Source organism: Poromitra crassiceps (assembly GCF_964638095.1).
Source record: "Poromitra crassiceps genome assembly, chromosome: 19".
Lineage (NCBI taxonomy): Eukaryota > Metazoa > Chordata > Actinopteri > Beryciformes > Melamphaidae > Poromitra > Poromitra crassiceps.
The window spans coordinates 16,475,904-16,494,998 of NC_139646.1; the positions used below are offsets into that span (position 1 = coordinate 16,475,904).

Genomic DNA, 19,095 nt, shown 5'->3' on the forward strand with positions numbered 1-19,095 from the left:
TTCACAATTTTTTTTAGAAGAATTGCCCCCAGATCTATTCATCTGTCATTGATGTTTTAAAGCCCTCATAAATTAACATGATATATGACAGTTGATCAGAAATGCAACAATTTGCTTCCTCTCTGTGTGCTATAGAAGGAAGAGACATAACTCACCACAACGTTCAAATTTTGCATTGGGGCTAGACTTTGGGGACAGTTCTATTGAAGTGAATGGGTAAGTAACTCCCCTGTTTGTGTAGATGGGCCATTGTATTTAATTGAGCAGTATTCTGCCATGTGACCTGTATGCAGAATATAAATTATATTATATGGGGAGACATTTATTTTTTGTATCATTTTAAAGCAACAGCACAGTAAAGATGATATTAATCTAACATGATGTCTGTAGTTCTTTATAGATCTAGCCTCTTAATTTTGCTCTCAAAGGTCACCAGATTGAAGCATTTTACTTTAAAAAGCATTTTATTTTTTTGGGCACAGCCCCCCTGGGGCCCCCACGCCAAACTCTGGCTACGGGCCTGAAGGCGTGGGTGCTGAAGCCATCTCAGTGGCTGAAGCAGGAAGTAGGGAATCATTCAGTCGGGACAGTCGACACACACACCCCAGCAGCAGCAGGCGCACCTGCTACGTCATATGACTTGATATAGTAGCTCGCCTACCGTGAGTCGTCGCACGCACCCACCCGAAGGCAAAAGGTAAGAAAAGGAAAGCAAATAACTAAATATACAAATCTAGCGTTAGGTTGTTCCCCCCTTCATTACCCGGGTTAACGCTATATGTTAATAACATTTCTAGTCTGCTACAAGTGTGGTAGGCTACCACGCCAGAATAACTGTCTGTGGAGGAATAGGCAATGTAACACTATGTTTACAATCTTAATTAATGCAAAGTACTATTCCTACGAGAAATTGTATTGAATTGTTGTCAATAAAAAAATCTGTGGCGTCTTCCTGATTATTCCAGTCTGAAGAATGAAGGCTGAGTCTCGCGTTGAGGCTATGCTTATTATTCAGTGTTTTAAATGCCTTTTGTTAACTAGCTAGCGCTAGTCGGTTTGACAGAGTAAAAGCAGACGCTAAACTAAAAAGAGAATCCGCCTCTAAAGAAAAATATGTGCTGTTAAAATGAAACGAAACGCTTGTTCCAACTACTTTCGTTTTCCATGAATTGAAGGTTTCGTTTCAGACCTCATCAGTCGATGCTGTGTCAGCTGGTCAGTCAGAGTTGAGTTCAGCATGGCCGCTGTGGACATGGAGGACAGCCCGTTTTCTCTGCTGAGTTTGGAGGACGATCTGAGCTGCAGCATCTGCCTGTGTCCGTTTGAATGTCCCGTCACCATCGCCTGCGGACACAACTTCTGCCAGCACTGCCTGTTGGCCACCTGGAGGGACACGGACAACTACAGCTGCCCGCAGTGTCGCACCCTGTTCGCCACCAGGCCTGAGCTGAAGAAGAACACCGTGCTCAGCGCCGTGGTGGAGACCTTCAAGATGAAGTCCAGCAGGAGTGAGCTCGGCCAGCAGGAGGTTAATCAATCACATTTTAGTTTATAGCACATTTCTTTCTTTCTTTCTTTCTTTCTTTCTTTCTTTCTTTCTTTCTTTCTTTCTTTCTTTCTTTCTTTCTTTCTTTCTTTCTTTCACACTCACTCACTCACTCACACACACACACACACACACACACACACACACACACACTCACTCACTCACTCACTCACTCACTCACTCACTCACTCACTCACTCTCTCACACACACACACACACACACACTACACACCAGTTTTGTTTTCATTTCAGACTCAGACGACTGCAGTCCTGGACTAATATTCAGGACTTGCGACTCGACTTGGACTTGAGCACTGATGACTCGGACTTGGATTTGGACTCAAGCATTTGGACTCAAAGTTGGAAGATGCACATCTCAGGTCACCAGGCTTTTTTTTAATACAGAGAGTGGGACCATATTGACAGAATGCACCTTTAGCAGACTTGCTGGACCTGCAGGTGTGTTTTTGTGTGACCTGTAGGTGTGTGCTTGTGTGACGTGTATGTTTGTGTGACCTGTAGGTGTGTGCTTGTGTGACGTGTAGGTTTGTGTGACCTGTAGGTGTGTGCTTGTGTGACGTGTAGGTTTGTGTGACCTGACCTGTACGTGTGTGTTTGTGTTTAGGTCAAAGCTGAAAAGGATCTCACTGTACGCTGTGATACATGCATGCAAGCCGAAGCATCCCAGACCTGCCTCACCTGCATGGCGTCCTTCTGCGAGGAGCACCTGATGCCACACCGGGAAAACCCCAACTATCGCCTCCATCAGCTGAGCGCACCGCTGGCCGACCTGTCAGAGCGCATCTGCCCCGACCACCAGAGGCTGATGGAGCTGTTCTGTGTCCAGCACCAGCGTACCATCTGCAGCTTCTGCCTCCAGCAAGTCCACAAAGGATGCACCTTCATGACCCCCGAGGAGCAAAGGGACTTGAAACAGGTGTGTGTAGACCTGCTGTAGGTGTGTGTCTGTGTTTCAGTATTCACTGACCTGTGCCAAGCAAGCAGTGGCAAACGTAGGGTACCACTGGTGGTAAAAGTACTCAAATTGAAGTATCAAACTCATCATGTAGAAATACTCTATTAAATGTAAAAATAATAATAATAATATGAATGTTGAACTTGAGTAAAAGTATAGAAGTATTAGCAGTAAAATAATGGTCCTGTTTTATTATGAGTTTATCCTATGTTTTGAATGTAAAAGTTGCAAACCTCTGCAATGTAACTACAGCTGTCAGAGAAATGTAGTGGAGTCAAAAAGTACAATAATTTTTCCTCTGGCTAGGTAGTGTAGTAAAAGTATGAAGTCTGATATCAGGGTATCTGCGGGGTCTTGAAAAGTATTAAAAGTTGATAAATCAATTTAGGGGAAATTAAGGCCGTTATAAACTAAAGTATTAAAAAGTATTATTTGCCATTTGAGCGGTATTGAATTTTGTAGCTATTGTGCTGATTGTGTTAAATGGCATATCATCTCATATCTTTCGCAGACCCCTGAATTTAATCAATATATCATATCGTAGCAGACTTTGTGATGTCAGCAAATATCGTATCGTTGTCCAAAGAATCTATATATAATTTGTATTGTGATGAAACTTGTGATTTACACCCCTTCCGCTGATGTGACAAAAGTGACATTGAGGTCTTAAAATATATGGAAAAGGTCTTAAACGGTATTGAATTTAAAGGCCGGCTTTACCGTGGGGAATATGAATATATATTAAATCTCACGCCCCTAAGGTTTTCGAATCCGTTGAAATTTTTGAAATTGGTTGTTTCCCGCCAGAGATATCACCAGAAATCCACTCTGTGTGGAGGGGGGGGGGGTGGTGGAGGGGAGGGGCGGGTGCGGGGACCCGAAATACTACATTTCCCACAATGCACTGGGCTCGCGTGGCCTTCGTTTTCATGCCCACCCCTCAGGCATTTGGCTGATATCAAACTCCAGTAGGTGGCGGTAATGCACATATATGTTTGCCAACCGCCATAAAACTCAAAGAAGAAGAAGAAGAAGGCTTCGACAATAAAAGATACAAAGAAGAAGAAATAAATCGAAAATAAAATTGCACCAAATGTAAACGGTAGTATATATGTCGGGAGATGTCTTCATAAAAAAATTCTCATGCATTTTAAGGCATTTTCGTAGGAGTTACGCGCATCTGATGTTGTAACTATTTTCTGTAAAAATGGGTACATTGCTCAGCGTTGATTTCGTTACTTCAACTCACCTACTACTAGATGTAAAATTTGACGAGCTTTCCAATGCCGCCAGTCCCGTGTCTTTTGGTGCTTCCGTTCCCGAGAAAATCGTCTCTTTGCAAGGAACTATGGGAAGCTAATATTAGCTACAGCAGGCTAGGCGGGTGAACAAGATGGCTGCCTTTTGCTTTTCGTCGAGAGCTCTGAAGGGGCGTGGAGGACCTCTAGAGGCGGGACCATGGCTCACAAGACTTGTAGTTCATACTGTAGGCCCTCGAGTTCCGCAAGCGGGGAGGGAAGCCGGGTGACGCGTAACGCGTCACCCGGCTTCCCTAAAAATGTGAGAGATGCCTGATAGGTCAGGCAGTGAAGCTCCAATTTCAAAAAATTTCAACGGATTCTAAAACCTTAGGGGCGTGAGATTGATATATATTCATATTCCCCACGGTAAAGCCGTCCTTTAACTTCAGGATTCCTGCATATACAGTCCCTGGATATACTGTATAAAGTATTGATTATGTATTTTTGTCTGTAGACTGCCTTGAGAGGCAACTTGGCTATGCTGGACGAGAAGATCGAGAAGACCAAGAACGTTATATCTCAAACGATGAACAAGCAGGACATGATGAAGGTAATTCTTCTCACCACGTTTTGAAGAGTGAGATGTACTTGTTTTATGCGCTCAAATGGTTATGAATATGAATATGAATCATATAGTCTGAAGTAGTGACCTGAAACCCAAGAGGCTATAAATGAATTCACGAGTGATTCCCGCTTATTTGCCATCCATAACTTCTAGGTTATAAAAGAGAATGTGACAGGAATGACATCTGTCTGTCTTTTATATCTAGTATCAATCAATAATTAGAATAGTAACACAGTATCAATCTATAATGTGTCTGATGGTCCACCCCTAGGACTCTGCGACCAACAGGAAGAGAGCTTTGGCAGCGGAGTATCAGCAGATGCGGGACATGTTGGACCGTGAGGAGCGCGAGGCCCTGACCACGGTGGACCGCGAGCAGGAGAGCAACCAGGCCAAACTCAAAGAGTTCATGAAGAAGTTTAACGACAACATTGAGAAGTTGAGCAAATCCAAAGATCACATCAACAGACTGCTGGGTCAGTCGCAGAGCATGGCCTTCCTACAGGTGAGAGGACCTCTCAGAAGTAGATCAGAGAAGTTCCGATCTTAGTTTTTAGTTTAGGTAGATTGAATTACTCGTGAGTGGGCAAGATGTGCAGCTCTCTTCATGAGATAGACTATCCTGAATCCAAGTGAAGAACGCTTGGGGGCCATGCTTGATTAAGTCTCTGGAGTTCAGTTCAAATGTGACGGGGAGGGAAATGGTTAAGAGGGATTTCTTGGGACAGTTGAGAGATTGTGCAGAGAGGGGTGCAAATAAAGATTGGGAATGTTGTCCCAATATTGATTGTGTGCACTGTGGCGATTGTTTTATTTAAGGCACCCCTTGCATATTTATATTTAGAGGTAGGATGACTGAGGGGGAAACAGGAATAAAAACAGATTGTGTCCTCCCTGTCCACAGGGCTGTACATGTATGTTATTGGGGTGCATGCTGTGTTTGACCCACCACACTGCCACCTGGGCATCTTATTAGTTTGCTAACGAAACTTGAATGAACGTCTTTAGCCAATCTTTGCTTTGGATATTAGAGCCACATACTGAATATGGCATAGGAATTTCTTGACTGACTCGGACAACAGAGAACTATACTAGTTGACTTTTAGAAACTTTGCTGTGGTTGTCAAAACGTTCTGGCAGTCATTTTTTGTATTGTCTTTGTGGTGAGCTCCACCCATAAGTTCCCTAAAACAAACAAATGCGCTCAGCTCTGCAACTGAGCAGGATCAGCTGCTCCTTCATGTCTTTGTCTTTGAACTTTGAAGACATGACTGGAACTACAACACTGTTTTAGCCAGGGATGCACAATGTGGATTTTTTCAGCCGATACCGATAACCGTTCTCATGGCCGATACCATAACATCATAATAACCTGTAGTTTATACACAGCTGAGGGTGAGAAAGGCTAAGCTGTAGTGAACAAAGATGGATGATGTAATATTCCATAGCTCTGACCGAACCAAATGGAACTGAAATCACTATTGTTAACACAAAACAAAGAACACTTGTGACTCTTCAAATGCCCCCCCCCCCCTAGTAAAGTAGATAAAAAAAACTTCACACACATACTATGGCTTTTATAGAGGATTTTGCCTCAGAATCCAAATTAAATGCTTTGACATAATCTGTCAAATCAGACATGTCAATGCATTTCATGCAGGTTATTAGTAGTAAGCTGTAAAGTGCACCAGTCAATACAAAAATAAAGGCTTTTATAGAACCTTAAAGCCTATGGCTGCTTAGTCTGCAGATAAACCACAATGAAAAAAGCTATAGTAGACTGGCCCCTATGGCATTTTATGCTTAAAGGTATCCAAAGGAGTTTTCCTTGTAAACAACTTGTTTTGTTGTTGTTTGTTTTGTTTTAGCCGATAAAGATAAATTTCCCATTATCGGCCGATGATTTATCGGTTCGATATATATTGTGCATCTCTAGTTTTAGCTTTGTGTTTTAGTTTCGTCCTGAGCTGTTTTTTTAAGTAGATTTTAATTTCACTTAGTGTATCTGCACAGTTGACACAATTCTGCGGTCTAAATAAATGCTAACAAGCAAGTTGTATCTAAAAACTCGGGTAAAATGAGCAAAGGAATATTTTTAAGGAATATTTGAGAATTTCAGTTCATTCAGTTGAATGGGATGAACATTCATTTGATTATTACCTCCGCCAAGGAGGTTTTGCTTTCAGTGCTATTTGTCTGTTAGCAGGATTATGGAAAAACTACTGGAGCCGATTTTCATGAAACTTTGTAGAACCAAGGAAGAAGCCATTACATTTGGGAGCCGATCCGACTCAGGAAATTTGCATATCACAGCGGACTGGACTACTTGAACATGTGATGTTGCATGCATGAGCCATATTGTTATTGATATATATCAATATTGAAAAAAAATCCTTATGATTAGCATGATATTGATTGACCCACTCTGTACTGATTTGACTATATTCACTTGGATGAGGATTGATACCCGAGGTAGAAACTTAGCAGAATATTTGCTTGTTAACATTTCCAACATTTTGGGTTAGTGGGTTGGTTGCATGAAAACGCTTTTCTCTTCCTTTGCCCCAAAGGCTTCAGTTAATTTGCCCAAAGTCATGAACTTTGACCCCTACATCCCCAAAACCAACATGGACTCCAAGACGGTGACGGCAGCGCACGCCTTCGCTGCTGTCCTGAAGGAGCATCTGACGGAGGTCCTCAAACAGCCTGTAGAGGCCAGGCTGCAGATGCTTAAACCAGGTGAGTGTTTAGGATATACGGCAGTGCTTCTCCACCTGGGGGTTGGGTTAAACCAGGTGAGCATGTAGCAGCGGCATTTATATAGAAGAGTCACGGCATCTCCGTTCACTCTAATAGACCAGTTTTTTTACTCTCAAGAGTTCCCGGAAGTGAGGTTCTGGATTAAGCAGCGCTGTCGAGTCGAGTTGCAGCAAAATGGACAGGTTGTGATGTACTTTGAAAGGGTCCGACATTTAAAGAATCAAATTGTACACCATCGGCTTTATTTTAGCATTCAAAAGTAGCGCGAGCCTCCTTCCTGGCTATTCATTGGCTACTGAGTCATGCATTTTGGACCTCCGCTGACGCCACTCTCTTACTAGATTGCTCTGGTGTAGGATATAAGGCAGTGCTTCTCAACCTGGGGGTTGGGGCAACATAATTTTGGGTGGTCACAAGATGATTTATGGGATACAAAAAAAACGTACTATCAAATAGATTATATCAAGTCTGTTTTGTTTTTTTATGTTTTTGTGTGAAGAGGGGAAAATCATTCTTTAGTTGAACTGTTCACCTCTCTGCATGTGCAGAATGTGATGAGGGGTCACCTGAAGATGTATTATGAAAGGCTAGTAAAGCCAATGCTGTGTTGTTCTTTTTGCTTTGTTTTCCCTCCAGGACTTAACACTTGCATTTTCCCATCTGGTGAGTTGGTGTCATGTGGAAAAATGCTGCGATCAGAAATGAAAACAAATCAACCATTTGAATGGGATGGTCAACCCAGTTCTTTTCTCTTTTCTTTTTTCTATCACCATCAGAAATAACTTCAGAATCTCGCTTTATTTTTTTATTTTTTACACCGACTAAAAAAAATATACTGAGAAATTGCATACTTTAGTTGGCTATCTCTTAAGACATTCCTCAAATTGGTGCAACATTTTGCTGTGGTGGAGGGGTAACTATTTGAAGTCCTGTGTGTAAAAAAAAAAAAAAAAGCCTTTGTAATGTGAACGTCTGGCGTCTTAACAGAAGGTTTGTTTGTAGGGCCACCAAGGACAGTTCCTCCATCAGGGTTTGTAGGGCCACCAAGGACAGTTCCTCCCTCAGGGTTTAGTGTCTTTGCACCTGTGCCTCCTCTGCTGGGGTTTGGTATGTTCGTCTCCATCTCACAGACATGCTCTATGATGCAGGAATATGAATTTTACATTGACGCCACACCAAGGTGATAACACCATTATGGCTGCACAGAATTAAATGCCTCATCTTTTGCCTAATCCATTTCAGAAATACCACATTTTCAACCCCCGTTTCAACCCCCGCCGCCGAGACACCCACCGCGCTCCCACAGTCCAGGTGCTGCGCTGAAGGCCGGCCAGAAGAAGAAACCGCCAAGTAAGGAAATGTCTTTAAAGACCCCGTGAAGTGGCTTCTTCACTTCCAGGATGATGTTGGGGCGGGGCAAAATGCAGGGAGGGATCATTCAAAAGTCTAAACTAGTGCAAATATGAGTCAGAATAAAGGTTTACAAACAGGGATATAGATGTATTGGAGCATGGTACAGTCATAATAATACATGTTTTCAAAAGGATGACATGCGTAATCACCACAGGGCACTTGGTAGAGTACCTACCTCCGACCAATCTTTCTACAAAGTGTCGTGGTGTTACGTGAATCCATTTGGAAGTTAGGCGCATTTTTGTGATTGGCCACGCCCCTCGTTTTGCCAGTTAAAAAAGTTATTCGGTTCGGCCCATGACCCAGGATAGGAAATATACTTTTTTTTTAACAAGAACCTTTTTTTTGCCCTTGTGAAAATATGTTTTGTGGGCATTTTTGATAATTTCCAAGTCAATTTGATCAAAGGTTGAGAAATACCATGACAGACCAATATTCAATGACTCTTATCCAACATTTTATTCCCGAAAGTTCATTAGCAATCAGTTAAAAAATCCTAATTTCCTATACTCAACAGCACTGTTGTTTGTCTGTTAGACTAGGAGAGGGTCAGCGACTGTTTCTATTTAATTTCTATCTGTTTCTAGACATGGTGGTTTGCATATAAAAAAAAATGCTCCATGTTCTCAAGTTAACGTTAGCCAGTGAACTCGCTGGCCAGCTAGCTTGTGCTGCCTGTCACTGAGGTAAGTGGGACGCTAGTGGGAGGAGAAGGGCGGGGGTTGTGCAGATACAGATGTCTAGCTGGCCATTTTCAAGTTGCACTTTGCAAAAACAGAACAAAATGCCGACACGCTTTGCAAATACAGAGTAATGTTAAAATACAGAAAGGTAAGTCTTACGGAGGCATTTAAAAGCCCCCTTCATCCCAATTTCAAGGGCAAGTTTTGTCATTTTTTATGGACATTTTGCCCTGAGCCTCCGCTAATTTCTGACCCTGCCAGGACCTACTGTTCTACCAAGTTTCGTGCAAATCTGTTCATAACCTTTTATATATAAAATATATATAAATATTTGATAAAATATTATATATCCTACAGTCAATTTTTCATTTTTCCCTTATAGAGTCGGACAAGAAAAGTGGCTTTAGGATTGTCGCGATCCCGGAGCTTGACAAGTTACGAGAGAAAAGTGGGAACAGTGAACAAACTCATCAGGACCAAAGACCTGACAGTATGACATTTACCGTTTCTTGTTGTTGGTGCACCCAGTGCAGTAACCCTAACTCTAACCCTAACCCCAGTGTCGCCTTATTTCTCAGTCTTCATTCATATATGAACACGTTAAGAATTGTGTTAAACCTGCAATAAGCAATTGGTTCAATCCTGGAACTACTGCGTGCTAAACCTTGTTGTCAAAGTCGGCCCCAGTAATGGCGAATCGATAAAGCGAGCAAGTAAATGTTTTCAACTATTTAATTTGCTACCTACAGGGATGCAAACACGGCACTTTTCGGCGCATTTAGGATTACACCATGGGTTAGGAGTAGCCAGTCCCTGGACTGTATATTGAGCCAGTCAGAAGACCATAGTCTTGCATAGTGAAGTATAACTCCGGATCCATAATACTATTGCTAATGTTAAAATGAGAGAGGACGAACAAACGCCGATATGCATGGACTGAATACGGGTGGAGACGGCAAACCGGTTGACAATTGGCGTGACAAATTAACCTGTTATCTCTCTCTGCATACCTCTCCATGTGAGGTAGGCTGGCTCATCCCAGACACAGTGTCGCTATGCTGCACTGACTGAACACTCCCATCTGTCATGTCGTGCCAAAAAGTGATTGCTGCTGTATGGCGCAGGTTATATAACATTACATCCAACGTTACAGCTGCTTTGACCTGGTTCTAACAATCATAACGTGCAAACGCACATCACATTATGTTTGTGGTAATTACAAAGGCTAGTTGTGAGACTTTAGCATCTCATGTAATAAAGTTGTGGTGGAAACGGTTTGGAAACTAGAATATAATAAAATTATTTACGGATGGGTTTTTATATCAAATAAAGAAAATTAGCCATAACTGCATTTTTGACCTGCTCTCTGAGCCCTGGATTCTAACCAACCCCATCCTTTTTACAAGTTTAAAAAGCTGCAACCACTTTTTGGTAGGCATCAAACAGGGACACTACAGCGGTCCACATAGTTGCACATAACATGTAATGAACATGCTTTTTCTACAACCACGATGTATAGGGAGTAGATAGGTTAATTCATATTGTCAACAAAACACACATTGGATCATAAATTTAACCTACTGATGTGATTTTGTGATTAATAAATGTTATGGTTCACACATATGCTCTCTAGGTGCCTAATGGCTATTAGAGTTCACAAATGTAGCCAAGCTGTGTGTAATGACTCTAGCTCACTGAGTCACTGTATATAGGCCTAAATGTCCCTCTTTGATGTTACCAGTATATATTACAAATCTGTGCACATGGTTTACTAATCCATGGGCACAGATTAGGAGTAAATTGTAATAAAACCCTGTCCACTGATTTACCATATTTGTTTGTGTAACAGGCAGTCTCTTAAAACAGACGGTTGGCTCGTGCAAATTTTCAAATGCTTCTGCCTAAACGTCGTTACTACAAGCTGGGAAAACTTGGTCAAAACGGAAAGGGAAACTCAAAGAAAATAATAAGCGATAATAGGGGGACGTCCCGCCTAAAGGCAGGTGATTGGAGAAACATGAGCGGATGTCCCGCCTTAGGCAGGACATCTGTTTGTATTTCTCCAATCACCTGCATCGGTTCAAACTTCCTCCGGCCTGAAGCTGGACAGTCTGGCATGAGAGACTATGTAACAGGTGAGGTCCATAGGTACGTTTATTTTAGCCATTAGCCTTTATGCACGGTTTGTCCTCAAGGGCTTCCGTCATCGCTGTGTGGTTTTACAAAATGTGTTGCGGTTTCTGTCACCCTGGGGGGGGGGGGGGGGGGGGGGGAGCTTAGTGTAGCTTTAAAATAAATATTTTTCTTGCAATTATCTTTTACAAAACATTAAACATCCAAACATTAGACGGGATTTTCACTTGCCACATTTTATGCATCTTCTTTTAGAACAAACCAAAACAGAGAATATGAAGACAGCCAGTTCAATGGACAACCTAATGGACATGTCAGCCAGTTCATTGGACAGCCTAATGGACATGTCCAGAGGCCGACCTAGACAGGAACCCAAAGAGAAAGCAGGTGCAGGTAAATAAACAAAGCAGTCATCTCTGTCTGTTCTCACTGTACCATGCAGGAGGGGGTTTGTCAACACAACTCCCAACACTTGGACATATGAAGTTGAAATGTATCAATTGAAATGAAAGAGACATCATTGAGACATCAATGCTGTGTGTGTGTGTGTGTGTGTGTGTGTGTGTGTGTGTGTGTGCGTGTGTGTGTGCGCGCGTGCACGTGGGCTGAGAAGAACAGTGTGCCCCTGTGCTCTCTTGTACAGTGCCTTTGTGTTACCAGCTGATCCTTTGTTGAATATTGCAATAATGACATTTTACTTGATGGAAGATACCGTCAGTTTAGTGCATTTGTTTTGCACTCATCTTTTCACCACCGTGACACAATGAATATTGCAGTTTGGTAATGTTTCTAATTTTCTTCCCCTTCTGTTTTAGGCAGAGCATCTCCAGACATCCCACCAAACATTACCATCGCTGCCAAAAGAACCGATCTTCTGAAATGTAAGTTTATGAGTGTAGCAAGTACTTTCCCATCATGAGGTAGTCCAGGGCTATACGCTTACTTTATTAGGTGGTAGCACTCGTGCTAGTAAGCGAAACATTTCGGTAGAAAAAAGCAAAATATATACCGTAAATTCCGGACTATAAGCCGCGGCTTTTTTCCCGTTTTTTGGCCTTTTTTGCCCCCTGCGGCTTATATAACGGTGCGTCTTATCTATGGATTTTTTCCAAAAAAAAAAAAAAAAATCTCTCTTTTTTAGCACTCTTTCTAACTATAAATCCACTTCTGTTTTAATTTCCTCTCTTGCCCTCTTTTAACAACATAACATAACATAACATAACACAACACAGGTAAGCAGAAAGAAAAAGACGAAGCAATCACGCCATGAATGAGGAAATGACTCACCTGCTGGAGGCTGGAGATACACGCTTGGGCTAAACTTTTACTCCGTGAAACACTATCGATTAAGTCCGACATCGCTCAGAGGTTTTGAGCAGCTTGAAAACAAGTTTGAAAACGTGCAGAAGTCCATCCACTCACTCACTAAAGAAACTAAGGCAACCGTGAACAGAGTTTATAATGCGGAAAAGCGCATCCGCGCACTGGAGGACAAAAACAACACAGTGAGTCCGAAAATGGATAAAATGCAAAATCGAAACCCTGCACACGCAGGTTGATGACTTAATCAGCAGGAGTAAAAGAAATAACATTCGCCTGATCAATGTAAAAGAGGAGCTGAGATTGGTGACATGGACGCTTTTGTGGCAAAATCCTGTGTTACATCCTGGACCTGAAGGAAGGCGAGAAACCACCAGAGGTGGACAGGGCACACCGGGCGCCTCGGCCACGTCCAGACCCCGGCCTACCACCGAGGGCCATCTTCATCTGCCTACTCCGCTGGCCCGACCGTCAACTCATCCTCCAGGCTGCGGGGAAGAAGCCCCTCACCTGGGAGGGTACGCGCTTTTTCGTCGGCAGGACCTCTCCGCGTTGGTGCAACAGAAATGCGCAACATACAACAGCATCATCGAGTCAATGGATATCGCTTTGGCGTACTGTACCCAGCGAGACTCGTCATAACCAGACCGGACTATCTTTAGCACTCTTTCTAACTATAAATCCACTTCTGTTTTAATTTCCTCTCTTGCCCTCTTTTCACCACACCGCGGACACTGTGTGCCCAGCGGCGGAACAAGAGCTCAAAGTGAAACTGCCGAATATCTTTTGAGTTGGACTGGTCAATAGTACTGTGAGTAACTAAAATAAAAAAATAAAAAACGGAATTCTCTCTTCTTTAGCACTCTTTCTAACTATAAATCCACTTCTGTTTTAATTTCCTCTCTTGCCCTCTTTTCACCACACCGCGGACACTGTGTGCACTGTAAAAAAAACAAAAAATACCACAATGTGTGATTTTGTCTGGGGATTAGTGACCTGACTTTTGTTTTGTTGAAATGTTAATAAATGGGAGCTTCCCCAAACAGCCTCTCTTTCCCGACAATCCCCTCTGTGCACGAAGCCTTAAATATGGTAATTAAACATCAAAACACCCGCGGCTTATAGACCGGTGCGGCTTATAGAAGAAAAAAATAGTCACCTTTGAAGGTGCGGCTTATAGACCGGTGCGTCTTATAGTCCGGAATTTACGGTAATGTATATGAATTGCGTTCTCTGCATGCCCAACCCTGTGCTGCAGGCTGACCAGCGCGGACGGACATTTCCGCATCTTATTTATTCCCCAGCCCCATAAATGTTGTAAAATGAGTGGGAAACAGATACAAAAACACGAGCATATATGTGTTTGATGTACATACAAAGATCTGCCGCTATCGGATTTGTGAAACACTCATTTAAAAAAGTTTCCTTCTCCCTGGACCTGCCGGTTTCTCCTCTGACAGCTCCTCCTCAACTCGCCTCAACAGGCAGCCAGACTGCGGGCACTCCGCCCCTGGTTAGTTCACGCGCTGGAGGCTGTGCAGCCATTGTTCAGCATGGCCAAGTTGCGCATTCAGCAATTAATCTGCAATTCATCGACCCTAATTACCTAATATAAAATCTGGCCCATTAGGTCACTTGCAGGCGTGCTCTTTACACTTCCTGAAAGATTCAGCCCGATCGCACGTAAAATGGCATAGTAGCCGAACACAATTCTGCTCACACACACACACCAGTTCTCAGCCGCCCGGTCTTACCTCTGTCCTTCCTCTGTCCTGATTAGATGGCACTGTGCTTACCCTGGACCCAAAGACGGCCCACAAACGCGTCATGCTGAGTGCGGACTTGACCAGCGCCTCTGTGTCAGACGAGCCGACCAACTACCCCGACAACCCCGCCCGATTCTCCGTCTGCTCCCAGGTGCTGACCTCCAAGGGTTTCTCCAGGGGGCGCCACTACTGGGAAATCAAGATGAGTAGCAACAACTTCATCGGCCTGGGCTTAGCTTACAACAGCATCGACCGCAAAGGCCCCGCCAGCCGGCTGGGTCGCAATGCCCAGTCATGGTGCGTGGAGTGGTTTAACGTCAAGCTGTCGGCCTGGCACGCCAGCAGCGAGACGGTTCTGGAGAATCCCAATCCGAGTCGCGTAGGCGTGCTGTTGGATTGCGAGGAGGGAACGGCGACGTTCTACAGCGTGGCGGACAGGGCGTATCCCTTCCACTCCTTCGTCTTCCAATTTGCCGAAGCCATATATCCAGCCTTCTGGATCTTTTCAAGCGGCTCGTCCGTTAGTTTGTGCAAGATGCAGGCATGAGGAGAGTGGCTTGGGTCGATTTTCGATAATATTGAATATCACGATTTATCCCGACTGTTGTGATATTTCCGCATTATCGAGATTTTGAAAATTTACATTCCCTTATTTCACTGCTTACTGTACATTATTGGTATAGTTAAAGACCCTGGAAACGCAAAATAAATATGCATTTTGAGTTGCGTGTTGTAGCCTATTTGTTGCTGCAAAGATAGGTAAAGATAGGTGAACAGCTTATCAACCTCCCAGTTCTTTAGTCATACTATTCATCATACTACTAATCATAATGTATGTACCTGAAACATAAAATACAATAACTGGCAATAATAATATATCGCGATATTTAAAAATGGATATTGCCCAAGCATAGGAGAGGGTAAGGAAATTATACTTCTATGTGAATTATACACACACACACACACACACACACACACACAGACACAGACACAGATGCATACAAACTTCATACCTGCACATGAAGCAATCGGTACATGCACATGGACACACACACATCGTTTGATCCTCATTGTTAGCCATACTTTGATTCAATGATAATCTCTAAGGATGTGTATCATTTTAATCGTACTAAGATAATTGAGGCCATTTACACCTGGCATTAACATGCGTTTTCTGCCATCAGATTGCAATCCGATTGTATTTTATCACTTGAAAGTACAGGTGTAAACACCCCCAAAACGCATTGAAGAAGGATTGCAATCTGATCGGCCAAACCACCTCCGGAGGTGGTCAGGGACGCATTATGACAACATTTAACACAAGTGTAAATGCAATGCGTCCTCTCAAAACGCATTCAGCAACTACCATACGGAAATACATAATCTTCGGAAGTCGGTGACGGCGCGCACACGTGAACGCAATTCCCCGGCAGCACCGCACCGGTGTGTGCCCTCATCTCGCCGCTGTGCCAGATGCGCACACACACAGGCAGCCTGTCACCATGGACCGGCTAAAAATTATCTATCTCTCCCCCGCTCCGCTTTTGCACAACAATCGTAGCGTTGCTTCAAAGTTTTGCTGCGGAGGTTTTGCCACGGCTGTAACCACCTGTGTTGCGTTCAGGTAACATCCTAAATTACGCTGTTATACAATTGAGAGCATAATTTCTCTTTTATATCAACACTTCTCCTTTGGTAAAGGAGCGAAAAATGAAAGGAAAATGAGGGAGAAAGGGTTCGAACCCTTTCTCCCTCATTTTCCTTTCATATAAATGAGAAATTATGCTCTCAATTGTATAACTATGTAATTTAAGATGTTACCTGAACGCAACACAGGTGGTTACAGCTAATGACATGCACGGAAAACGTATGTATGTGTGTGTGTGTGTGTCTCGGACCCAGTGTCATTGTCAATAAACAGATAAAGAAATAGATGCAGTGCTGCGTGATCGGCCATCGTTTTGTCCAGGTGAAGGGGACGTTCACTGTGCATTTGAGCTTAACAATAACCTCTATTTCCCTGTGCATGAAACATGCATGCACACGTTCAGGGGGCGCGCGCGTGATGACGTTCGAGCTGGAGAGCAATCGGATTGCAATCTGTTCACCCAAAACGCATGTTAGTGCCAGGTGTAAATGGAATCAGGCTGAAGTGATAAAATACAATCTGATTGCAATCTGATGGCAGAAAACGCATGTTAATGCCAGGTGTAAATGGCCTCATTGACTCTAACCTCGGTAGGTACAGATTTAAAAAAGAATTCAAAGAGTGTTGTAACAATAGTTTGATGTGGGAATTGATGTAACAATCATCAGTTGTTCTCTGGACTTTGATCTCTGGCTCCATATGGCTTCTAGTTTGTGAAGCGGGGCTGTTTATTGCTATGAAACCTGCTCAAACAAATACACCGTGACAGACGATTGCACAATGTAGGGCAATATAGAAAGTTGCATCGACGACGACGGTACAACAAAGTATACTGTGGAGTCCTTTGTCCGTCGAGCTGTTTTGGTGTGAATTCTGTTTTGCAAGAGGAATTTGATTTCCTTTCGTAGTTTTTCAGTCCTTTTGGCTCAGACAACAGCTCAGTTCAACGACACTACATTGCACACTGCTAAACCGATCAGAGGGCAAGGCTGTTTGGTTATGTAAGCATATTGTGAACATGATGGTTTTGTCCAGACAGAGTCTGTTCTGTGGTTAGCAGGCGGTAGCTGCTTCCTGTGTTATTCAGAGACTAATTGAGAATAGCGTATGGCTACATAACAGTATCGTCTGCTTATTGTGGTTGATGATGCTGCGGTTTGTCTCTGAACTGTTGTTACACCAAACACACACTGTACCTGTACTGTACAGCATGTATGTGTTGGCATGTTGGCTGTCTTTTTGTTGTTGTTGTTGTTGCTCATTTGGCACATATGCCCGAAAGAGTAAAGATACAAACAAAGCATATATATTTGACATGTAAACTAGACAAAAAAGGGTCAAGAAAGAATGAGAGGAAGAGGGGAAATAACTGACATCTAGTGGACATTTTGCATCGTGACAAAACACACAAATGTGTGTTTTCTACATGTGGCATGTTCTTCTTAGTCTAGAGATTGACAACAAAAGTTGAGTTTTGACTTTCGGGCTTTTTTCATCTCATGGGAAGATGAGGTTAGCTGAACTCAAGAGATTGTCCAGCAGAGAAGCATGATGACTTGATGACTGAAGACTTGAGTTGAGGAAGGAGGCTGATTTTCATCAGCTTGCCGGTCGAGTACTTGTTCATGACCATCAGGAACTCTGTTTTCCCGTCATTCACAGTCACGTTTTTGCCAATGCGCTGCATGATTGGCTCGAGGTGGGCCTCGACAGAAGTCGAGTAGTTCTGCTGTGTCGGAGACCTGTTGACGGTCTTAACGACAGACTATTATCGTGCGCTGTATGTCGGATGGCTCTCGTCTAAATGTGTCTTGAGAAAGATTTAAATTAGGCTTGTATTTTTCTGACGTCTCAATACGGTGTTTGATGTGAAGTCTGTAATCAAGAACGGTTTCAAAATGTCAGTGTGGTTCTAGTGGTTATATACAGTTGACTTCCTTCACAGCTGTCGTTGGCCCTTAACCGCCTCGGCTGAACACCAGGTCAGGTCACGTGGGAGCAGACGGAGAATTGGGCGGGGTTGTCGGGGGTAGTCATATAGAGCCTGCTCCTCTCACCTCCTGTGGGTTTCTCTTCTTATGGTGTTGTTGGAAACATAACATTAGACGAGAGGACTTTGTCTCGTAGTGTGATGATCCAGGCCATGACTTGAATGTGCGTTTGCTGAAGGACAGCAGTGACAGAAGATGCACAGTACTACACACTGCATGCTTTTGTTTGTGTACATCCATCAACGGCAACAAGCATACATTCTGGAAAATTGGTATTGAAAATTTGAAATCCAAACTTGGAGTTTGTGGATGAACTCTTGTGGTGTGCTTCCACCCCAGTAAATGAGCTGCCATGCGATGGCCACATTGTCATTCTATCAAGCTTTGACGCTTAACAGTATCCGGGGACTGATGTGGCATAACATGAGCAGTATGGGTGAAATCGGAGTTACCACCAGCATGTTCATCTGCATCCAGTCATACTTGCGAAAGAGTTAGAGATGAGGATCGGCTGTATTGGTGATTTCAGTTTCAAGCTATCCCAGTGGGGGGGGGGGAAGTGGGGAAACTGTAAACTTCTTTTGACAAAGGTGGATGTCATTAAGTACAAACGTCACTACGTGTAAATGCGTTTCGAAGACAATGCTATCCATACCAGTGACTTCGTCAATTAAGCAAGGAGGGTTTGCTCGGGTTGTGGCGACTCAATCTGTGACCCGTTGGGTTATGGGACGGGTTCTCTATTCGCGTTACCATCTACCCAGTTTAGGTAAACCCTTCCTTTTAAAAAGCAGGTCACATGTCAATATTTGAAGGTACATCACTGCAAGTCGGGTTCCAAACTGAATGGCGGAGCCCAGTTTGCCATTGCCTATCTTCACAGTGGTGGATTTTAGTTTGGGATGGCTAACTATTCCGAGCTTTCCCATGCTAGGGTCAGTGTTGAAGTCTTTAATATAGGTGTTGGTGTTTTGACTCTTAAGGCCAAATGGC

At 43.3% G+C, this 19,095-nt stretch overlaps 1 protein-coding gene across 4 annotated transcripts; it reads left to right on the forward strand.

The window, feature by feature from the left end:
* The first annotated feature begins 590 nt into the window (after positions 1-590).
* Positions 591-15,690, forward strand: trim25 (tripartite motif containing 25). 4 transcript variants are annotated; one of them, XM_083655227.1, is made up of 11 exons: positions 591-697; positions 1,188-1,528; positions 2,172-2,483; positions 4,278-4,373; positions 4,660-4,893; positions 6,959-7,127; positions 8,391-8,498; positions 9,627-9,734; positions 11,633-11,770; positions 12,193-12,258; positions 14,478-15,690. In XM_083655227.1, exons 2-11 carry the CDS (start codon positions 1,238-1,240, stop codon positions 15,008-15,010), a joined length of 2,055 nt encoding a protein of 684 aa, XP_083511353.1. In that variant the 5' UTR covers positions 591-697; positions 1,188-1,237; the 3' UTR covers positions 15,011-15,690. The 4 variants fall into 4 exon arrangements, with proteins under 4 accessions (XP_083511353.1, XP_083511352.1, XP_083511354.1 ...); XM_083655226.1 differs by having other exon boundaries at positions 603-697; positions 1,176-1,528; XM_083655228.1 differs by lacking the exon at positions 9,627-9,734 and having other exon boundaries at positions 603-697; positions 1,176-1,528.
* The last annotated feature ends 3,405 nt before the right edge of the window (positions 15,691-19,095 follow it).